The sequence below is a fragment of the Ammospiza nelsoni genome, chromosome 1 (genome assembly GCF_027579445.1).
Source record: "Ammospiza nelsoni isolate bAmmNel1 chromosome 1, bAmmNel1.pri, whole genome shotgun sequence".
In the NCBI taxonomy this organism is placed as follows: domain Eukaryota; kingdom Metazoa; phylum Chordata; class Aves; order Passeriformes; family Passerellidae; genus Ammospiza; species Ammospiza nelsoni.
In genome coordinates this window covers 34630894-34649888 of record NC_080633.1, presented here as the reverse complement: position 1 = coordinate 34649888, position 18995 = coordinate 34630894, and the positions used below count along the sequence as shown (strand labels likewise).

Here is an 18995-nt window from a genome sequence, read left to right as displayed (position 1 = left end):
GTTCAAAGGCAGCATTTAGAGGCACTTCACCTTAAGGTATAACAGGCTGGCCTGAAGTGTGAGCTTCTCAAGGTCTTGGTAATTGACACTAGAAAAGTGGTTTATTTTAATAAATGATATATTTTTAGTAGAAGGCATTATGTTTAATCAGTATATAAATATTAATTACCATGAAAACCATGTTAGCCTCAGTATTAACTTTAAAACTGAGAAGTTGTGGAGTTTTCATATAGATGTACATTTTTATATATTTATATAAATGGTTACAGAGTGGGAAGCCATTTTATGAAGAAATTAGCACACTATATATTTTAAGGGAAGTTTAAAAAACTATCTTGAAGGGTAACATTTTAAATTCCTCAAACTGCCTTCTTTTTTTTTTTTTTTCTTTTTTTTTTTTCTTTTTTTTTTTTTTTTTTTTTTTTTTTTGAGGTTAAATAGCTTCTAAAACTGCCAAGAGAACCAGGATGACATGAAAAAACTGTAGGCCGCTAGAGGTCACTATTTGGTAATCAACTTCTAATGAACCAGAACTGTCGAGAAGGCCAATAAATTACACTGTGGATTTTTCTAATTATGAATTCCTATTTAATCATTCAATGACAAGTTAACTGTGGCAGCGGTTCTATGTACTTTGCATACACAGTTATGTTAATGTACTATTATATTTCTTAGGATGGAGGTCCTCCATCATTAGAGCAGTTCATTACCAAAGAGTCTCTTATCTAATCATAATTACTGATTATGAGAAATAATTAACTTTGTTACCCTCTTGATTCTGTTCGTTGGCAAAATACAGTCTTTTTCTTTTCTTGTTTTTAAATGGAGGGCCAGGCCAAGTACTGACTTTCAATACCTTTACATTACAAAAAAAAAGGTTAAATTGGTTTTGTGCAAAATTACCTAGAGTTGCAGCATTGGAATACTTACAGGTAGTACAGAAAAAAGAGATACACAAGTATTGTAGTGGTTCTCCTTAAGTTGTCATTCAGCAGAGCTAAATACAAAAATGTGTTTTGTTTTGTGAAAGTACAGCATTTGGAGCATGTGAATTTGTGAATTTAAACCATATGATTGCATATTGGCTCATCCTGAAACAATAAAAATAATAATAAAAATAATATCTCTTCTTAAAAATATTTCCATATTAAACTTAGAATTATTTAATACATAAGGAAATATGACTTTTAATTAAATTACAAGGGTTTGAACCCATTGTATAAGTGGCATCAAATACATTTGAGAACACTGAAAAGTACATTGCATTTTAGGCTGGAGGGCAATGCTAAATCTAGTTCTTTGAAAGAAATGTACTATCTGTTTTGCAAGAGAGGTAATAATAGAATTATGTGTAGAGGATCTCTGAACAGGAAATAGAACTGGGAAGGGCCTTGAAACAAAGGGATTCTTTCAATGGAATCTTTCCAATTTAGGCTGTTTTTCTAGCAGTTGTCGTAATCCTGTGCTATTGTACTGCTTTGCCTTTCAGTGCCTTAAAGCTTTGAGAATTAACTTTGAATATGCTGAAATTAGGCAGCAGAAAGTGATTTGTTACTTTGTAGGTAATAGTTAGGCATGCTTTAAAATAAGCATGTATTTTAAAGGAGAAGCTGAAAGATAAAGAGTGTGTGGGCTGTTGACTGTATCCAGAGGCAAGATTCAATGTCAAAGTGCTTAAAAAAAGCATGGACGTATCTGAAGCAGTGCACTCTGATGATGGTTCAGATTGTCAGAAAAATTCTTGGTCTCATACCACCGATGACACTTGAAGGGACAGAGTTCAAAAGTTCATTCAAAAATGTTCAATGCAATCTTCACTCCTATTATTTATGCATTTCTTTCCAGTTTCGTTTGGTAAACCTCTGTCACTTGTCCTCTCATAGACTGTACCCAAAACAGGTAATATTAAAACTTTCAGCTGAGCAGCCCTCTAGGAGAAAATACTGGAGACTGATTTGTTTTAAAATTACCTGTCTGACACTTCTTTCTGGCTATATATTTCTATTTTGTTTTAAAATTTTGTTAGATTCCTGCTATTAAATACTAGGTACTTTTTAAAATGTTGTGAATGTAAATATGCCCCTATTGATTTGGATTGGCATATGGCATTGCTACATCTTCAGCTTTTTAAGATAAACCAGAAATGCTTAAGAACATGCATGCTATGATAGCCACCCCATTTAAATGCTTTTTGGGTTATTTTTGTGTGTTTATTGTCTTAATTTTCTTATATGACATGAAAGGACTAATGAATGCATCAACAGAAATTTACCTTCTTCTACAGCTGGCTTTTTTAAGAAGCAGACCTTTTATTAAGAGCACTTGAACCCATACCTGTTGAATAATGCAGTTTAAATGCATATTTCGGTGTGACTATATTTTTCTTTTTTAGTGATGTGCTTAATGTCTTCGTTATTCCAAAAAAAAAAAAACATGCCATGTTTTGTTTGGTTTAGGGGCCTATAGGAATGTAATATGATAAAATCATAAAGTACTGAAGTGTTTCAAGTATTTCTTACTTGTAAAAGAAGACTGGTATCTTGTTAGAGTTGTACTAATACTGGAGAAACAGGCAATAATATTAAATATCCCTGGTTTATTTTTTCTTGAAGGTTCTTGTTTTGCTCTTATAATGAAGAGGTTTCTTCAGCTTTTATGTAACTATTCCACAGAACTATGTAAACATAGTTGCATTGTGCTGTAGAGTTAAGGTAGAATGTGCAAGTATTTTATACTTTCCAGAGACATTCAAGTCCAAGTAGCAAAATCTGCAAACCTGGTGACATACAGCTGACTGCTTTTTATGATTTAAAGTGCTCAGCAAGACTGGCCACACATATGGTTTTGTTGGTCCTGCATTTGCATGTACGTTGTTCAGTCAAAATGGATGAGATGAGAAGCTGTGATGACAAGGTGGATTGCTGGATCTGTTTGTGGCTTTTGGTTTTTCCCTGCAAACATTAAGCTTCTGGAGGCTTGATGTTTATTTTGCTATTGTCTGTGAACTTCAGTTAGAACAACTAACTGTAAGAATATAAGAATCACTTTTCTGGGATTCTGCCTTCTTTTTTTCAAAGAGAACTTTATAAATGTCTATCCCTTTGAGTTTTTTCTTCTATAGTCACACAACAGTCTGTTTTCTGGTTGGTGATCTTCTGCATAGAGTAGAAGCTTTTCAAGAAGGTGAGATTATGATGATACTGGAGATGCAGCTCTTCCCTCTTTCTAACACTCGACAAAAATTATTCTTGATTTTGCACTACGTGATTAGGATAAAGTTTTGTTTCTAGGACTTGAAGCCTCATCGGTCAAGATTGTCTCTACTGAATTTTAGTTGTGTGGAGGGTTAACAGTGGCCCACATAGTGGAGGGACTGCATGCATGTTCATGTTTAATTTTTGAACTTCTCCTAAAAGACCAGAATTTCAAGCAGTAGTGCTGGGTGAGATTTGTTTTCTTTGAAGAAGGAATATTTTCTTTGTTTCTTTTGTATTCAGTATATCACATGTAATTGATGCTGTGCTTGCTCAGAACCCAGAAACAGTTAATCAGACAGCTCAGTGTCAGGTGCTTCACATTTGGACTGTCTGAAATCTGCTTTGAAATTTTGGGATTTTGTATATGTGGAATGTATTGCTTCTGTTCATCCCTGGCTGTACAGCCTTCTTGCTAATGTTCAGATAAAAAATTAGATACTTGTTTTGAATTGTGCTGAGCTCTGTGCATGTAGTTTTGCTGTCCACAACTGTAAATACATGCACCTGTTGTTGTTAAGTTTTCATATTTCTGTATAGGTCTGCAGGTGAGATTTAGACCATATATCTAAATATTGGTGATGTGTACAGGAGTAGCTAAGTCTGGTACTCCAGCAATACCAAAAGGATATTTCTGTTGTCTTTGATTTTGTGGTGGATTATGGGTCAAAGGTGGAGAATGGGAAAGATGACTGTCATGAACTGCTGTTTCTTAATGTTTTTAATACAATATTTTGGGTAAAAATAAGCGGATAAGTTGATCAATCATACTGTATTTCCTTTCTTATTGCACTGCTGTTAACCTTTCTACTTGCTAACTTTTCAAGTGCTTTGATATTTCTCTCTGACATTACAATGACTAGAACTAAATGTAGTGCTTTTTAAAAAATGCTACAGGCAGAACAATTTCATCAGGCCTTTCAGCTTGTATTTCTGTTGAAAAAGTTGAAGTATCTTATGTGTGCATTTGCCTTTTGCAACTTATTTTCTTTGGCTGATCCCTTGGAGGCATCAGTTGCTACTTAATACCATCTCGTAAAATTTTCCTCATGCATCCCTCTCATATTAAACTGCCACAACAACAGCTTCTAGTTTTTGCATGATTTACTGAGAGGGCATATTCTTTTCTCTGTTTTGGCATCATTCTATAATACATCTAAAAAAAATTTAATGTCTTTATTCCACCATCCATGGCCAAGTCCAAGTACAAATCCCTCTACAAATCTACTCAGGCCTTCTACTAAAAACATAAAGCTTCTCATTATAATTTTGGCTATTTTGTTTAATCAGTTGTTTATTCTTCCACTACTTTCTACCTTCCATTTCTGATTATTTTTACATATTTTTTCTGTTCCCAAAAGGGATATCCTCTTCTACTGTAACAGATGTTTGTACCTATTGTTTATATGCATGTATCCTTACGATTCATGTAAATCCCTAAATATGTTTTCCTTGAGGCCGCCAAGTATCCCTGGATGTACAGCGGCACTTCTCAGATTAGCATGTAGGACTGGAAATTTGGAACTGGCTTTGTCTTTGGACAGCACCTAGCAAAATTGGGACAATTGTGACAGCAAGTGGAATGCTGAAGAAAGGCTCTTAGAGCAGTCTCTGCCTGCATCTTCTACCTTCATATTATTCTGGGAGGCAAAATCTGTTTAATTACGCCTCTCATGCTGGGCTGCCCGGAACAGGTAGCACATCGCTCACCTCTCTTGCATCTTTCTTTCAGTGTCTACTACTGCTAGGAAAATAGCTGCATGGAGCATTAATGCTGATGCACACAGTCTGATCCACTCGTCTTCATTCTTGCCAGTGCTTGTGGGAGAGGGGGTGGAGGAGGAGGAGGAGGAGGAGGGAATTATTATTCTGCTGCTGACACAGGGAGAATGAGAGTGGCTTGATGCAACAGAAGATTATGTTCCCTGAGGATAAACAAACAGAAGGAGATAAATTAGGAGAGAGGATAATCCTGTTAATATGTGCATTCCTTAATTCTGATCCAGTTTTTTAAATCATATGATTTCACAGAGGTTAGAAATTTAATTAATACCTGTAAACCATCTCTTCAAGTTTACCTTTCAGATTTTGGAGTAATGTTTTGAGTTGGCATTTGAGATGCACAAATTTTCTTATAAACAGGAATTGTAAGTAGTAATATGAATATCACGTGAGGGAAAAATAATAATGTGCACATCACCATCCCTTCCTTAATTTAAAAGAAAAAAACCAAAACAACTTTGGTGCTCTGGACTTTTTCACAATACTGTTTGTTAGGAAGTCAGGGCAGCTTATTCCTTGCAATCTTCTTGTTGCTTTTTCAGCAGAAGCTGGGCCATTGTGATATTTATCTGAATTCAAACAAGGCTAATTAAAAGAGCTGCTGACAGTTGTTGTGATCTGACTTTGACTGGAGCTTGATGGTCATTATGGGTAAATAATGAACTAGGTCTGCAAATGTAGCAGCTGCCAACTTGGGATAGAAGAACAGCTATTGCGTCCAATTTAAGGATCTATCGACCGCTTCCCTTTTCCCTGCAGATCTTCTTCCTAGCAGAAAACTAATGTTTTATACTGCTTTGTTTTGTGGTTTCAGCTATTTCTAATATAGTCTATAATTTCCTCTTAAATATTTAACCTAGTCCATTATTAGCTTTCAGAGTTAACAACTTTTCCATTGGGCTTTTTTTGCATTTTTATTTTGTTTTGTTTTGTGGGTGAGTTTTTTGCAGTTTGTTTTTATGTACAATGTAACTGCTTAAATAATGATGATCATGTGTATTTAATTTGCCTGTTGATGCAGAATAAAAATCCACTGGGTTTTTTTCTCTGTACAGCCGTAATCTCACAAATTGTATAATTTGATTATGCCGTGAAAGAGATGTTTCTACTTCTTTAAGCATGCTTTTGTCTGGATTAATATTTGAGTGCTTTTTATATAAATCTTGAAATCACTGACCTGAACCTCCATTTCCATTTTTGCTCAAAATCACTAGCTTATGAGGTATGGTGATGCGAAGCTCTATTTGTCAGAAGAGAGAAACAGCAATGACTTTCATTAAGGGGCACTTCCAAGTACGTTGTCGCTTCATCATGAGCTTTGCCTTGTCCCGTTAGCAAGTAGGAATGGTACCTTACAGGGAAAATGGCAAATTTTAATAATAGATTAATTCAACTTTCTTCTGGCATTATAAATGCAGTACAAACCACAGAATTTTATATACAGAAGAACTTGCATCCACCCAGCATTTGCTCAGCTGCCATTAGAAAAGGCAGCGTGCATTATGTAAAACGTACGGAGGCACTTGTGCATTAGTGCATAATGCAGCAGAACTAGGGATCTTGCTGGGAAGAAATGATCCCAAGCGTGCCCCTAAAAGACAAGTCTTGCTTTGAGCTATAATGATGAAAAATTGCCCATTTATTTGTGTCTTTGTGTTTCAGCAAAAACGAAACTTGGACTCGTTGACTGTCGTGCTGCCGCAGGGGTTTTGTGCACGTTTGTGTGCGTCCGCGGGCGCGGGCGTTTCTGTGCCTCTTGGAAAGGCCAGCGATACGTTAACAAGGGGTTATGTTATGCTGGTTTATGTTAAACCAGATCACCCCCTAACATGTGCAGAGCCATTCATCTGTGTCACCAAAACCCAAGAGAACATCTGACATGGACTTCGAAACAGAAACAGTGATCACTTACAAATCAAACATGGCACGCTCTAAACCGATTGTGCACGGCAATCTTTTCGAGAAAGGACAACTAATTGAACATGATAAAGTGTAAAGTTAATTAACACCCTTAAATTTGTTGATTACTTTCACGGGATTATATTGTTCGTTGAGGAGCAGCTTTCTGTCCCAGCTGTCGCCTTTTTAGCGAATGTCGCTGGTAAACAATAGAGACACCATAACAAGTCGTAAATGGTCCCTGTGACAGCAGCCCCTTGTGAGGCTGCATCTGTAGAAAATGATTAGAACAATTGCATTTTAAAGACGGCTCACATTGCAGCCCGGTCCCATCGGTCCTCTTCTTTATCTCTGCTGATGGCAGACTGGTTACAACATTTAAGTTCTTTTGAGCAAATTAAGTGATTTACTGTGTTTTAGTTATAAGGCAGCAGAATAGCTTCATAGGTCTAGCTTTGATGCTGATTTTTGTAATAGGGAGAAACACAAGCCCTTGGAGTGACAGTGTGCTGTGGGGCTTTTTTTCTGAGTCTGTTCCATTTACTTGTTTCCTGAAAATATATTGATGATGGCAGATATTGTCTAAGAAGCAAGTAGAAAACATTGATACCCTACTTATATTTTATAAAATAACTAGTCTCTTCATGGTAATTTTAAGTTTATAGTATGGTTTTAAATATTCTTTTATTTCCACTAGGGATTTATAGCTGATTTTGCCTTTACATGCCTCTTAATTGGTTTTAGATTTATATATGTAGGAAAACAATAGTAACCTTTTCAGTTAATCTTTCCTTGTGTATCTTGGTTTAACTTTTCATGAGTTCCAAAGACAAAGTATTTTGTATGAGCTGGCAGGTACTTTAAAAAATCTGCTTAGTCCTTAAAAATACACACTCACACAAGGTACACAGATGCAGCCTCTCAAGCTCAGCCTATGTGAAAGAGAGCAAACATGACAAGAACCTGCTTGTTTGAGGCAGCTACAGTCACTTAAACTGCATTTAAAAAAAATTAATCCGAATAAAAGACCAGTGTTCCCTTGCACTTCCCAAAGTGGAACAGGCAAAGCCTCAACTCCTGTGCTTGAAGGTGCAACACTGTAAAACAAGGTAGAGGATTAAAACTCTAGCAATGCTCTTCTTGTTTACTTTTTTTTAAAGCTAGTTTAGATCACAAAATTAGTTGTTATAATTGCAGCTAAATGTTGAGTAGAGAAATAACAAAATAGATTATTTTTTGCTGAAGCTTCTCGATATTACAGCCTTCATCTCTTACTTGTCCTTCAGAGATTGAAACCGCTCAGTTCATATAATTTTGGCCTCAACTTTGTCAGCAATGAATTTTTTTATCTGCAGGTGCAGCGCAACAGTGGATTAAATATGTTGGCACAGGGATATGCTTGGGATATGCATTGTCTTTCCAGCAGCATTCCTGTTTTCAGCATGGCCATTGTGATGGTGCTGTAATCCACAGCCTTACAATATCACTTCTTTTTAACTCATCTGCCCTCTGTTCTTACAGAAATGTAATAAAGCTGAAACCAAAAGCAGATAATTTCATATAACACCTTTACATTAACATCTCTTTTCTAGCAAATTGTGTTCTTAATAATAAGCAAACTGATAGAAATTAAGAGGTTTTAATGATGTAGTTGTAGAACTAAGACCTTTCTGGGTTTGTTTTTTTTTTTGGCACTGGAATCATCAGTGGCAAATTTCTAGGCTTTTTGCAGCAACATGAAATGCTGTTTAAATAAGCATGGGAAACTGAATACAGACGGTCAGCAGTCTATCAAATGAGGCTGCTTGGACTGGATACTAAAACTTGAGGTCATCTTCAGACTGTTCCAGGGTGGTTACAACCAGTTCCTGTTGTCATGTGAGGGCTCCTAAGTTTCCATTCCTATTTTTGTCTAAAATGTTGAACTTAAGAACTGCTCTGTAGGAGGTTCACTGAGCAATCCATTGGCAATCAAATGAGAAGCACCTGGATTGAAGTTACCCTACAAGTAGCACAGCCAGATGTGACAGGATGCTTTGAAGTGCAGTTCTTTATGTACCTTTTTTGGTAAAAAACTTAGTTTTGCAGATCTTCATCCAAAACCTCCTCGTACACAACTGGAAAACCCATCTCCAAGTGGATATGCCATGCTGCAGTGCTACTCTCTAACTTCTCACCATATTTTTTCCCAGAGTCATTTTCTTGCATATCCCCTCAGCTAGCTAGATCTCTTATATTTCTCTACAATCTTGTTCCTATCAGTTTATATCTCTGGGGCAAACTCCAGTGCTGTTGTGAGCAACAGACTTGGAGTTGATCTGCTGGTGTGACGACCTTGCAAGATTCTGCGCACAGGTGTGGGTGATCATCCTAGAGAAACCAAATATGATCATCCTAGAGAAACCAAATATAAAACTGCAGCCGTGGGCTCCAGCAGTCTTGCTTTGCAGCAGAGGAGGAAATCTTAACACATGCTATTCATAGATACTGTTCTCTGAAAACTGTTCCCCAAGGATGTGAGGAGACTTTTTGTATTTTAGAAAGAACAGATAGATTTTAAACAACTTTTTACCCTCACAGCAGTGGTACATAAAACATTATCTTATGTGGTAAAACTTATTTTAAAAAATCAAAATATGAAAAATAATATTTAGCATATTTAAATTGCATTAGCTGCTCTGCATCTCCATTGTTGTCTTTAGTGTTAAAAACTGATAATGCTTAACTGGCTTGTGTTGTTGGTATGGAAGCTGTGATTGTGAAAGAAGGCTGTGCATTCTTGTATAATGATTTTTTTTAATTTTTATTTTTAGCTGAAGTTACAGTTCTTGTACTCCTAGACTCCACGCCAAATGTTTTTTAATTGCCAGTCTTAAAAATTTGCTGCGTTGCTCCTTTGATTCTGATAAAATAGCAGATAGTTGGCAAGGACTCTAGATGATAAAATCTACCATGAAGTAAATAGGTTTTTGTTTTTAAAACAAGAATTTTCCAAGCCTTCTGCATTATACAACAAATTGGTCTCTTCTTTCTACTTAACTAATTTATTTTTGCTTCTTGAAATGTTTGAACAAGTGAGAGAGTGCAGCTGTCAGAAGATTAACCAGCTGAAAACTATTGTCAGCATTAATTTTGCTCTAATAAATGAATCTCTGAAGCTATTTAGCAGTCTGTAATCTAGATACAAGGCTATTGACCTATGATGGATAGTACTGGATTTTGTTTGTAAGCTTTGACTTAAATTGTCTACTTAATTTGCTGCAGGTCAGATCACAGGATTAGTGGTAAAGGCCATTATGTGGTTTGAATAAAAATAGCTAGAGGAATGGAATGAAAATCATTGTGTTTATTAATGTAGCAATCTTTGCGGTCATGTACATAGTGAACTGGTAGCCAAAAAGACAACAATGACCTGTTTGTGCTAGCTAGTTTGGGCTTTGCTCTTTGCCCAGTTCCTGTGAGTTGCCTGGAGAGGAGTTGTTCAATTGAGATCGAGGATTGGCTGAAAATTGGGTGTCTCTCAACCTGGGCAGGAAGATCTTCACTGCTGTATATATTTCAGTGCCTCAGCAGTGTTCTGTATACAGACCAATTGTTTCATTAAAGCTGTGGGTCTGAGCTCTTCTGGATGCTCCAGTTCTGGACTTATTAGCACAAGAAAGACACAGATTTACTGGAGTGAGCCCAGCTAAGGGCCCTGAAGATAACAAAGGGTCTGGAGCATCTTTCATATGAAGAGAGACTGAGAGAGCTGAGAGTGTTTGGCATGAAGGGAAGGCACAGGGGGATCTTATCAATGTGTATAAAGACCTAAGGGGATGGAATTAAGTAAGGGAGCTACACTCTCCTCAGTAGTGCCCTGTGACAGGACAAGAGGCACAAATCAAAACTCAAGAAATTCCGTCTGAAGCACAAAAAACCAAGATTTTTTATACTGTGAGGGTAGGCAAAGAGTGGAAGAAGTTACCTAGAGAGTCTGTGGAGTCTCCATCCTTGGAGACACTCGAAGGCTGGACACAGTCCTGAGGCATCATGCCTCAGCTGGCCCTCATTGAGCAGGGGGTTCAATGATCATGAGAGGTCACTTTCAAGCCCAGAAATCTTGTGATTTTAAGTTTTAATATAGACTGAGCAGGTCATCATCTTTACAGTTGCCTAGCTTTGCATAACTGGTGGGTATTTACTCTTTTTGAGACTTTCGATCTGTAAAATTTGTCTGAAATTCTTCAGTGACTGAAAAAGATAGTAGATGTTGAAAGGCAGGATGGACTTGCAAGATACAGAAAGGGGCATTTGTAGACATAGCCACACAGAGCACTTGCACACAGAGTGTCAATTGAAATTTTTATCAAAAAGGAAAACAAAAAATTCAACAAATTCTTCAGTGTGAAAAGCTGCAGTGTTACTATCCTTGATGCTGTAAACAAAGTCCAAAACTGACCACTTCCTTAGCTGTGGTACAGCACTTCGGAGCACTGTACCTAACTAAGCATGTTTGATTTGAAAGTCAGTTGTTATCTGCAGCTGTACACCCTAACCAGCCAATGTCTGATGCATAGAACAGAAAATTTATTGTGGCTCTGCTTCTTGCCAGAGTGAAAATTAGTGAGGGAGCTGATCTGTTCATCAGTTTAGGCCGAATTTTCCTAGCAGTTATACCCATTAAATACCAGGGGTGAGGAAGTTAGGGATGTAATTCATATTAGAATTAAGCTTCCTTTAAGGAATAGAATATTTCATGGCGTGGAGGTAATAAATATCACATGAAAAATTTGCTAGTGTTGTGCTTAGGAACTGTATATTCAAAGAACTGTGGTGTGTGTTTACTGAACTGTACTAAAGACAAGACAGACTTCAGGAATACAACTGGGAGTAGTGTGTTTGTGTGTGTGTATGAACAATTTTTACATTGTCTTTATGTAATAATTGCATCTTTGTAAATACATTAAATTTATGTGGGAACTAAGTTAAAGCTTCTCAGATTAAGGAGACTTTTGCTTCAAATTAAGAACATCATAAACTGCAGAAATTCAGAAGACTTGGTTTTATATGCTTGTGTCTTTAGCTGTTCAATCATGTGAAATTCAGGAAGCACTGGTAAAAATTAGCCTAGGTTTAGAGAGGCTGATAAAAGCAGAGCTATCTTTGAGCAGTAGTTTGTTAATGGTTGTATGTGAAGAGTAGTTTGACAAAAGAGAAATTTTATTTAGTAATTCAGACAGCATGAATTTTGTGGAGCGCAAAGTTTCAGGAAAAGTTGATTGTTTCTTTGTATAAACTATAAAAAGTGACTGCCAGTTTTATGCAAGCCTTATGACTTTTCTGCTAGTGTGCCTGAAAGATAAGGTGATTTTATCTCCATCAGATGTTTCAGAATTTAGATTGCTGATCCTTTGAGTACTAGGAATGTAGTGTTACTTTTACATAGAATTTGGGATGTTCGTCGTAAGTGAAGTATTTTGCATCATCAGACCCTTACTGGTAAGAGAAACTGCCTAATTTTTGAGGCTTTTTAATAGTATTATTAAATCCAATGTTATCTTGATTCAGGTGTTGGAGCTGCTCGAGCTGGAAACCTTACTTTCATGGTTGGTGGAGTGGAACAAGAATTTAATGCTGCCAAAGAGTTGCTGACATGCATGGGTTCCAATGTGGTTTACTGTGGAGAGGTTGGAACCGGACAGGTAATGCTTTCTGAAGGGCTAATAGCTATCTCAGTCTTTCCTTTTTCTGGCTTTTTATTTATTGATGCCTATTCTTTTACTCAAGAACTAAATGCTTGATAATATATCTTCATTCTTGTTTGTTTGTCTCTAACCTTGTGTTTCTAAATAATGTCATGGAACTTTTGTCCAGTATGTTGTGTAACTTAGTATAAAAATCTGACTGACATTTCTCCACACTGGCTTGTTGAGATGATACTTCTTAGGGAAAAGACATTTTGATTTTGTTTCATCTGAATTTAGATTTACTGGATGTTCTGAAGAACAAAGAGCTCCTACATGGCATGTATGCTAACTGAACAGTACTAAGAAAAAAGGTATTTTTTAATCTGTAAAGGAGCCACAGAGCAACTTTCATTAACTTTGTGCTGTCACAGATCTGTGTTTACTCTAGAAGAAAGCTGCCAGAACATACTTGATCCTATTGTACTGGGCCTAGTGGATTCCTGTGTGTTAGTTCTGTGAAAATGCATAAAATAATTGATGGTTTCGCATGTTTTCAGGCTGCAAAGATCTGCAACAACATGCTCTTGGCCATCAGTATGATTGGAACTGCTGAGGCTATGAATCTTGGAATCAGGTTGGTTTGATTTTTGTGGTGGATTGAACACCTCAAAAACATTTTTTCCATTACAGTTTTTATGTATTATGGTTGACTTCTGCTGAGACAATGATTAAAAGAAATAGGTGAACTTGTGCCAGAAGTTGCCTTACAAAGCCATGAACAGGCTGAAGGGATTATTTAACTAAAGGAGGCGTTTTCATCATGGAAATATTCTTTTGTATCGGCTGCATAGGTTGTTACATTCTACATCTGAAGTTATTTATTTGTTCTGATGTAGTGCAGCCTGCAATAATGTTTGTCTTTCATGATAAACATCCAGAGCTGATATAGAGGTAAGTTTTTGTTTGTATTCTAAACTGATGTACAATCTATTCAGAATATTATACTCACATATGGCTCTCATTGGCTTTATTTCTTAAATTATAAAGTGAAACTTCTACTACAGTGTGTATATCAAACTAAGATGAAAGCATAAAACAGAACATCTACCTTTCTTTGACTTTATGAGAGCACTTTGTCCTAATTGCCAAAACTCCTAGTTTGTCAGAAAGCTGCAGTATACTCCTACTATACTCTTGCCAGTGCTGGCTACCATTTCTTTTCTAGGATGTGCTACATCTAACTTTTAAGTGACATCATATTTGAGCAAAATTATTTTTATTTTTTAATTGTGATGTATTTATTCTGCTGGGGTCTTTGTCATTTTGTTTTATTTTCCAATTGAGTGCATGCAAGTACACATTCAGGATCAAGGTATTTGAACCTTAATAAATTCTTGTCGCCAAATCAAAATAATTTGCAAATTTATAGACAGAGAAGTCCTGTGTTTGAAGAGATTATCTTGCAATTGTGTATCTTTCAGGGGCTTTTCATGAATTATTTATCTGCACAGTTGCATCCTTAAAATTTGCCTGCTAAAACTACAGATACTGTAGGTACTTATCAGCTAGGCTCAAGTGTGTTCATGTGGATTTGATGTGCTATAAAAACAGCAAGAGGGCATCAAATGCTTAAATAAATTTAAAAAAACACCACCTACATATGCACACATACACAGGACAATGTAATGGATTCACATTTCCTCTTAATTACCATATCAAGATGCAGTTGTTTTATTGAATTGCCCTTGTCTCAGATGTTAGACTGTCTTGACCTATTAAGTTGTCATGTTGTAATTGAGATAAAAGAGGAATTTGCTTTGCATCAGTGCTAATTGGTTTATCAATATCCTGTACCATTTACATTTTAAAATTGAGAGTCTGTAATATACTGAAGCATGTCTGCATCAAGCCATAATAAAACCAGTAGCATTGTTTACAACTTTTTAAATCCAGTGTTATCCAGAAAGCTTGCATTGGGTTCTGCTTTAAGTCATGATTTTCTTAATAAGGCACATGCAACTAATTTTTTGTTACAGTTTTATCTATATTTGTAGGAATGACTAAAATAAAATCAAGAGGTTTGGAAGAGGGATATTCTAGGGCTTGTAAGCCCTATGAAGAGTAAGTTGATGTCTGCAGTCATTGTAGCTTGAAGGTATTTAGAATTTTTTCCTTTTCCAGTTTAAATTTTGGCTGAATCTGTATTCATCATTTGTGAGCAAAAGTCCAATGTAAAAGTAACAATCTGTAAGCCTCCCTGCCTTACAATTAAGGTTATCAAGAGGAACTATATTTATTGTAGAAAAAACCTGCTAATTTTAAACAAAGTATAGAAAGAGCAGAATCTCATTTAGTCAAAAACTGCATGAAGTTTATGACAGAGGTGGTTATTTAAAGCCTTAAGAAGTAATTTAGAATCCTTGCATTTATTTTATTTAGTGTGATTTAGAATTTGAGAAGATGACTTCTGCTTATAACTAGAATAAGTGCTATCCACTTGGAGTGTGTAAAAATTTCTAATGTAGAAGTTTACAGTTGTCATTCCAATTATTAGAAGTTTTGCTATATTAATAATTTTAGGAAGTTTTTTTCTACTCTGTAGCTCAAAGGATAGTGTGGCTGCCTGCTCTGAAGAGAGTAGGAAGCTGAACCTGGTTTATTAGATTGATGCATATTTGGTCAAGAAAGTCTTTGACTTTGACTTAATAATGGTAAAGGATACTGAAATTTTTAAAATTTAGAATAGGAATTTTGGAACTTAGATGTGTTCTCAACTTTCATATAGAATATAAAATGTCTTTATGTCATGCATTGTGTATATCTGCTGCATCATTTACATTGAGTTCTAGGGACTTTGAATAATTAATTATTCAAAATACTCCTGTCAGAACTAGATGTAGCTACAAGATCTTATTACAACACCTTCCATGAATTCTAATATATACTCTAAACTTAAGTCTTCAAAGAAGTGTGATATTAATTCTATTAATATCACTTCTTCTCTAATGTTTTCATAAACCATGCAGTCTAAATTTTCATTTTCTGAAGTAGTTAGAGTCACTGGTTTAGTAATTTCATATTTTTAAATTATTGTTTTATTTCTTTTCTATTTGAAATTAGAGAATTTTTCCAAACTTCAGCATAAGTAGCAAATAGAAAATGATGAGGAAGAAAGAAAACTGCCATTTATGAACAAAAACTCCACAATAAACTCCCAGAAAAATAGGCCATATTGCCATGTACTTTTGCATTTATATTTCACTTACTTTACTCGAACATCATCTTTATTTACTAATAAAGATATCCATTTTCTCTCGAAGTTATTTGGATTAAATTGCATAAATACTTTTTAAAATATTCCTATCCATAGTTCTGACCAATGAAATGCATGTTATGTTCAGTTTTTCCATTACTTTCCTGATGATTTATGAATGTTACCAGTAAAAGTTAAAAGGTGTGGCAAATGTTGCGGAAATGAATTCAAATTGTCATTTATATTTTCTTTTCTTTGTGGCATGTTAATGCAACTTGTCAGTATAAAAATCTTGAGCACATTTTGCTGTGCAGTTTTACAAGTAGTGTGCATATTGCAAAATACTGACTTGCTGTGTCAAACTGACACACAAAGTACATGTAAACTGCACAAATCAGAAGTGCAAACGTGAAGTGATACTGTCCACAGTCAGAAAACATTTTTCTTTTCCATTTTGCTGATGATTTCAGTGCCAGTAACTTTGTTCTGCTGAGCCCTGAGCTCCAGTAAAACAATTTCTAATACTAGCAAAATAAAACTCAGAAATGAAATATTGCTGATAGCTGGTTTGTGTTTAGGTCAGATGGAAGTTGCTGCCTGACAGACAGTTTGCGGTCCCATCAGAAACTGCCTGCAAAGACTCAAGGAAGGGCTTATGTGGTGACACAAGACAGGACAAGGTTGCTTAATATGGTTGGGATGAAAGGGACCAGGAAAGCAGTAAGGGCTCTATGGCAATAACCTCTCTGCACAATGAATTTGTACTTCCAATAGCAGAGAAAATCATCTCTATGAGGAGGGACTGCAGTGCCACCCAATTTATACCAAAAGCTGCAAATACAGCTCCTTCCTAAGCAATTTTACTCCATGGATTTGTGCCCACCTGGTTTTTTTAGATAAATAGAGTGAAAAGACAGTAAAAGAATTTTTATTCTCATGCTAAGTTTAAATGTAGTCTCAGTCTCTAGGTCTGGTTTCTGTGAGCACCCCTGAGCTATGGATGTAAGACATGAGCAGAAATGAGAGTTGACAGAGTAGAGAGGAGCATGTCCAACAGGCTGAGGTATAATTAGCCCTGGACACATCCCCACTGCAAAATTTAGAAAGAGTACCTTGAAAAAGAACTCCAAGGTATGGTTCTGCTGTCTTTGGCATGGGACTATAGCTAAGTCTCATGAAGGTTAGTAATGGCATTGGAGAGCACTTACCTTGTTTAAAATACCAATGGCAAAGTAATTTTTAACTGTGGTAGATGGGTTGCAAGGTTCTTCTTGAATATTTGCACCTTTATACAGTGTTTACCCAAGGCACCTTGAGATGGGAAACTCTCGAGTTCAGCTACTTCAGTTGTTACACCTTAAAATGAGGCAGGATGGATATTTCTTGTGAGACACTATTTTAATTTCTGTATCCCTTCAGACTGAGCTTTCAGAGGAGTATATGAAAAATTCAGGCTGAAGCTTTATTAGAGCTCAGCAAAACTTGAGTTTTGAGCTGTGGCATGAAGGGATCCTATTTTGATCTTTTTTTTTTTAGTGTGTGCATCTATTGCTTAGTTTTTGCTGTTCACTTCATTAGGAATGTTACTGAAGAAGCATTGATTTGAGGGAGAAATTGGTTTTGTTCTATTATAAGTAGAGTTAATACATGGGCTTCCTTTCTGCTTATAAGGGAGAAGAACATTTTGGTAATTGTAAATTCACACACACATGCACAAGCTCTTGCCATGTCCAATGGCAAGTTGTTATGGGGACTGGCAGACTGTCATCATTTTGATAGCTTGAGCAGTATATCTCCTGAACAGCAGTGGAGCTCTTATGCAGAGAGTATCGTATGTTCCCAGCCAATTTACAGGGAAACAGCAATAACATTTTATCATGGTTGAGAGCCCAGTAGCTGCTTCCTATTAAACTTGCCCTTTCAGATACCTGTCTTGGATTAATTTGTTGATTTCAAATGGAAACTCAGTCTTCTCCACTGAAGCATGACTTCCGAGGATAGACTCTTGCTGAATGACAATTACTGTATATTCTGGCTGGTTTCAGGCCATTACAAGCTTTGGGCACAGTGGAAGACAGAGGACTTCTTCAGTAACTGATTTTAATATATGTCTAATTTTAACTGTCAGTTATATATGCACCAGTGGATGAATCTTCAGAAAGATGAAATGCAAAGCACTTCTAACTTGCTCTTATTAATGATACACTTGCTGCAAAGGAGAAAAAAAAATAGATTCAGGTCTCCTGAAGAGAAGCTGCATGGTGTTTAAGAGCTATGAATTTTGAAGAAGCAGGGATACAAACTGACACTATCTTCCTTTTTCTTTTCCCAGAGCAAAAATATGTCAGATCTAGTGCAAGACAGTATTTTACATATCTGTATAATGCATGCATATCTTTTAAAGTATACTTTCACAGAGAGGTAGTTGGAACACTAAAAAGAGCATTCTTTGGGAGGGTTATATGTGTTTTGAAATAATAAGCTCTCTGTCTTGCAGTATCCTCACAGCTGTAATTGCAGGCCTCTCCATGCTGTTGGATATAGCACAAGCAGGCACTACATTGGTAAAAATACTGATCTGGGTGTAACAATGATAAAGAAACAGACAAGTCAAGAGATTTGTTTGAGGGGAAAAAAGCAACCTCTGTGTATTTGAAAGCTCAGGCTTTGCATGCTCCCAGTGTGGGTTTTTTTGATTAAAACAATTAAAGCCATTATTTGGAGTGGCTCTTGATGAAGGCTTTTATGGTGAGGACTTTGATGCACTATGCACAGTAAAATACTGTGAAAACATATTAGTGCTGGAAAACACAGTTTGTATTTTTAAATAAATTATCATTATAAGCATTCCGTTGAATCAGAGGGTTGGAAAAAAAATGGGGAAGAGCATAAAGCTTGATCCCTTTTAGGCCAGTAGAGACTTTCCATTGAATTCCAGGGGCTGCTGTAGCAAATCATAAACAAAAGTGCACAGCAGTACTGCTAAAAAGCTGTCTGAAATACAGAAAATTATCTAGCTTAGCATTAGGAAGGAAGACTTGCAGGACACAGTGCCACTATAGGAGTAGGAGCCATGCTGTAGGGTTTACTATGTTAAATGTAGTTTTTCAAATCCAGAATGCCTACTGGAATAGATAG

The 18995-nt window shown here is 36.2% G+C and overlaps 1 protein-coding gene across 1 annotated transcript in view; it reads left to right on the top strand.

The window, feature by feature from the left end:
* Nucleotides 1-18995, top strand: part of HIBADH (3-hydroxyisobutyrate dehydrogenase) — an 85730-nt gene that overhangs the window by 56609 nt on the left and 10126 nt on the right. The window contains exons 5-6 of the mRNA XM_059469484.1: nucleotides 12486-12619; nucleotides 13162-13238. Coding sequence (XP_059325467.1) covers nucleotides 12486-12619; nucleotides 13162-13238 — 211 coding nt within the window. The remainder of the gene's footprint in view (nucleotides 1-12485; nucleotides 12620-13161; nucleotides 13239-18995) is intronic.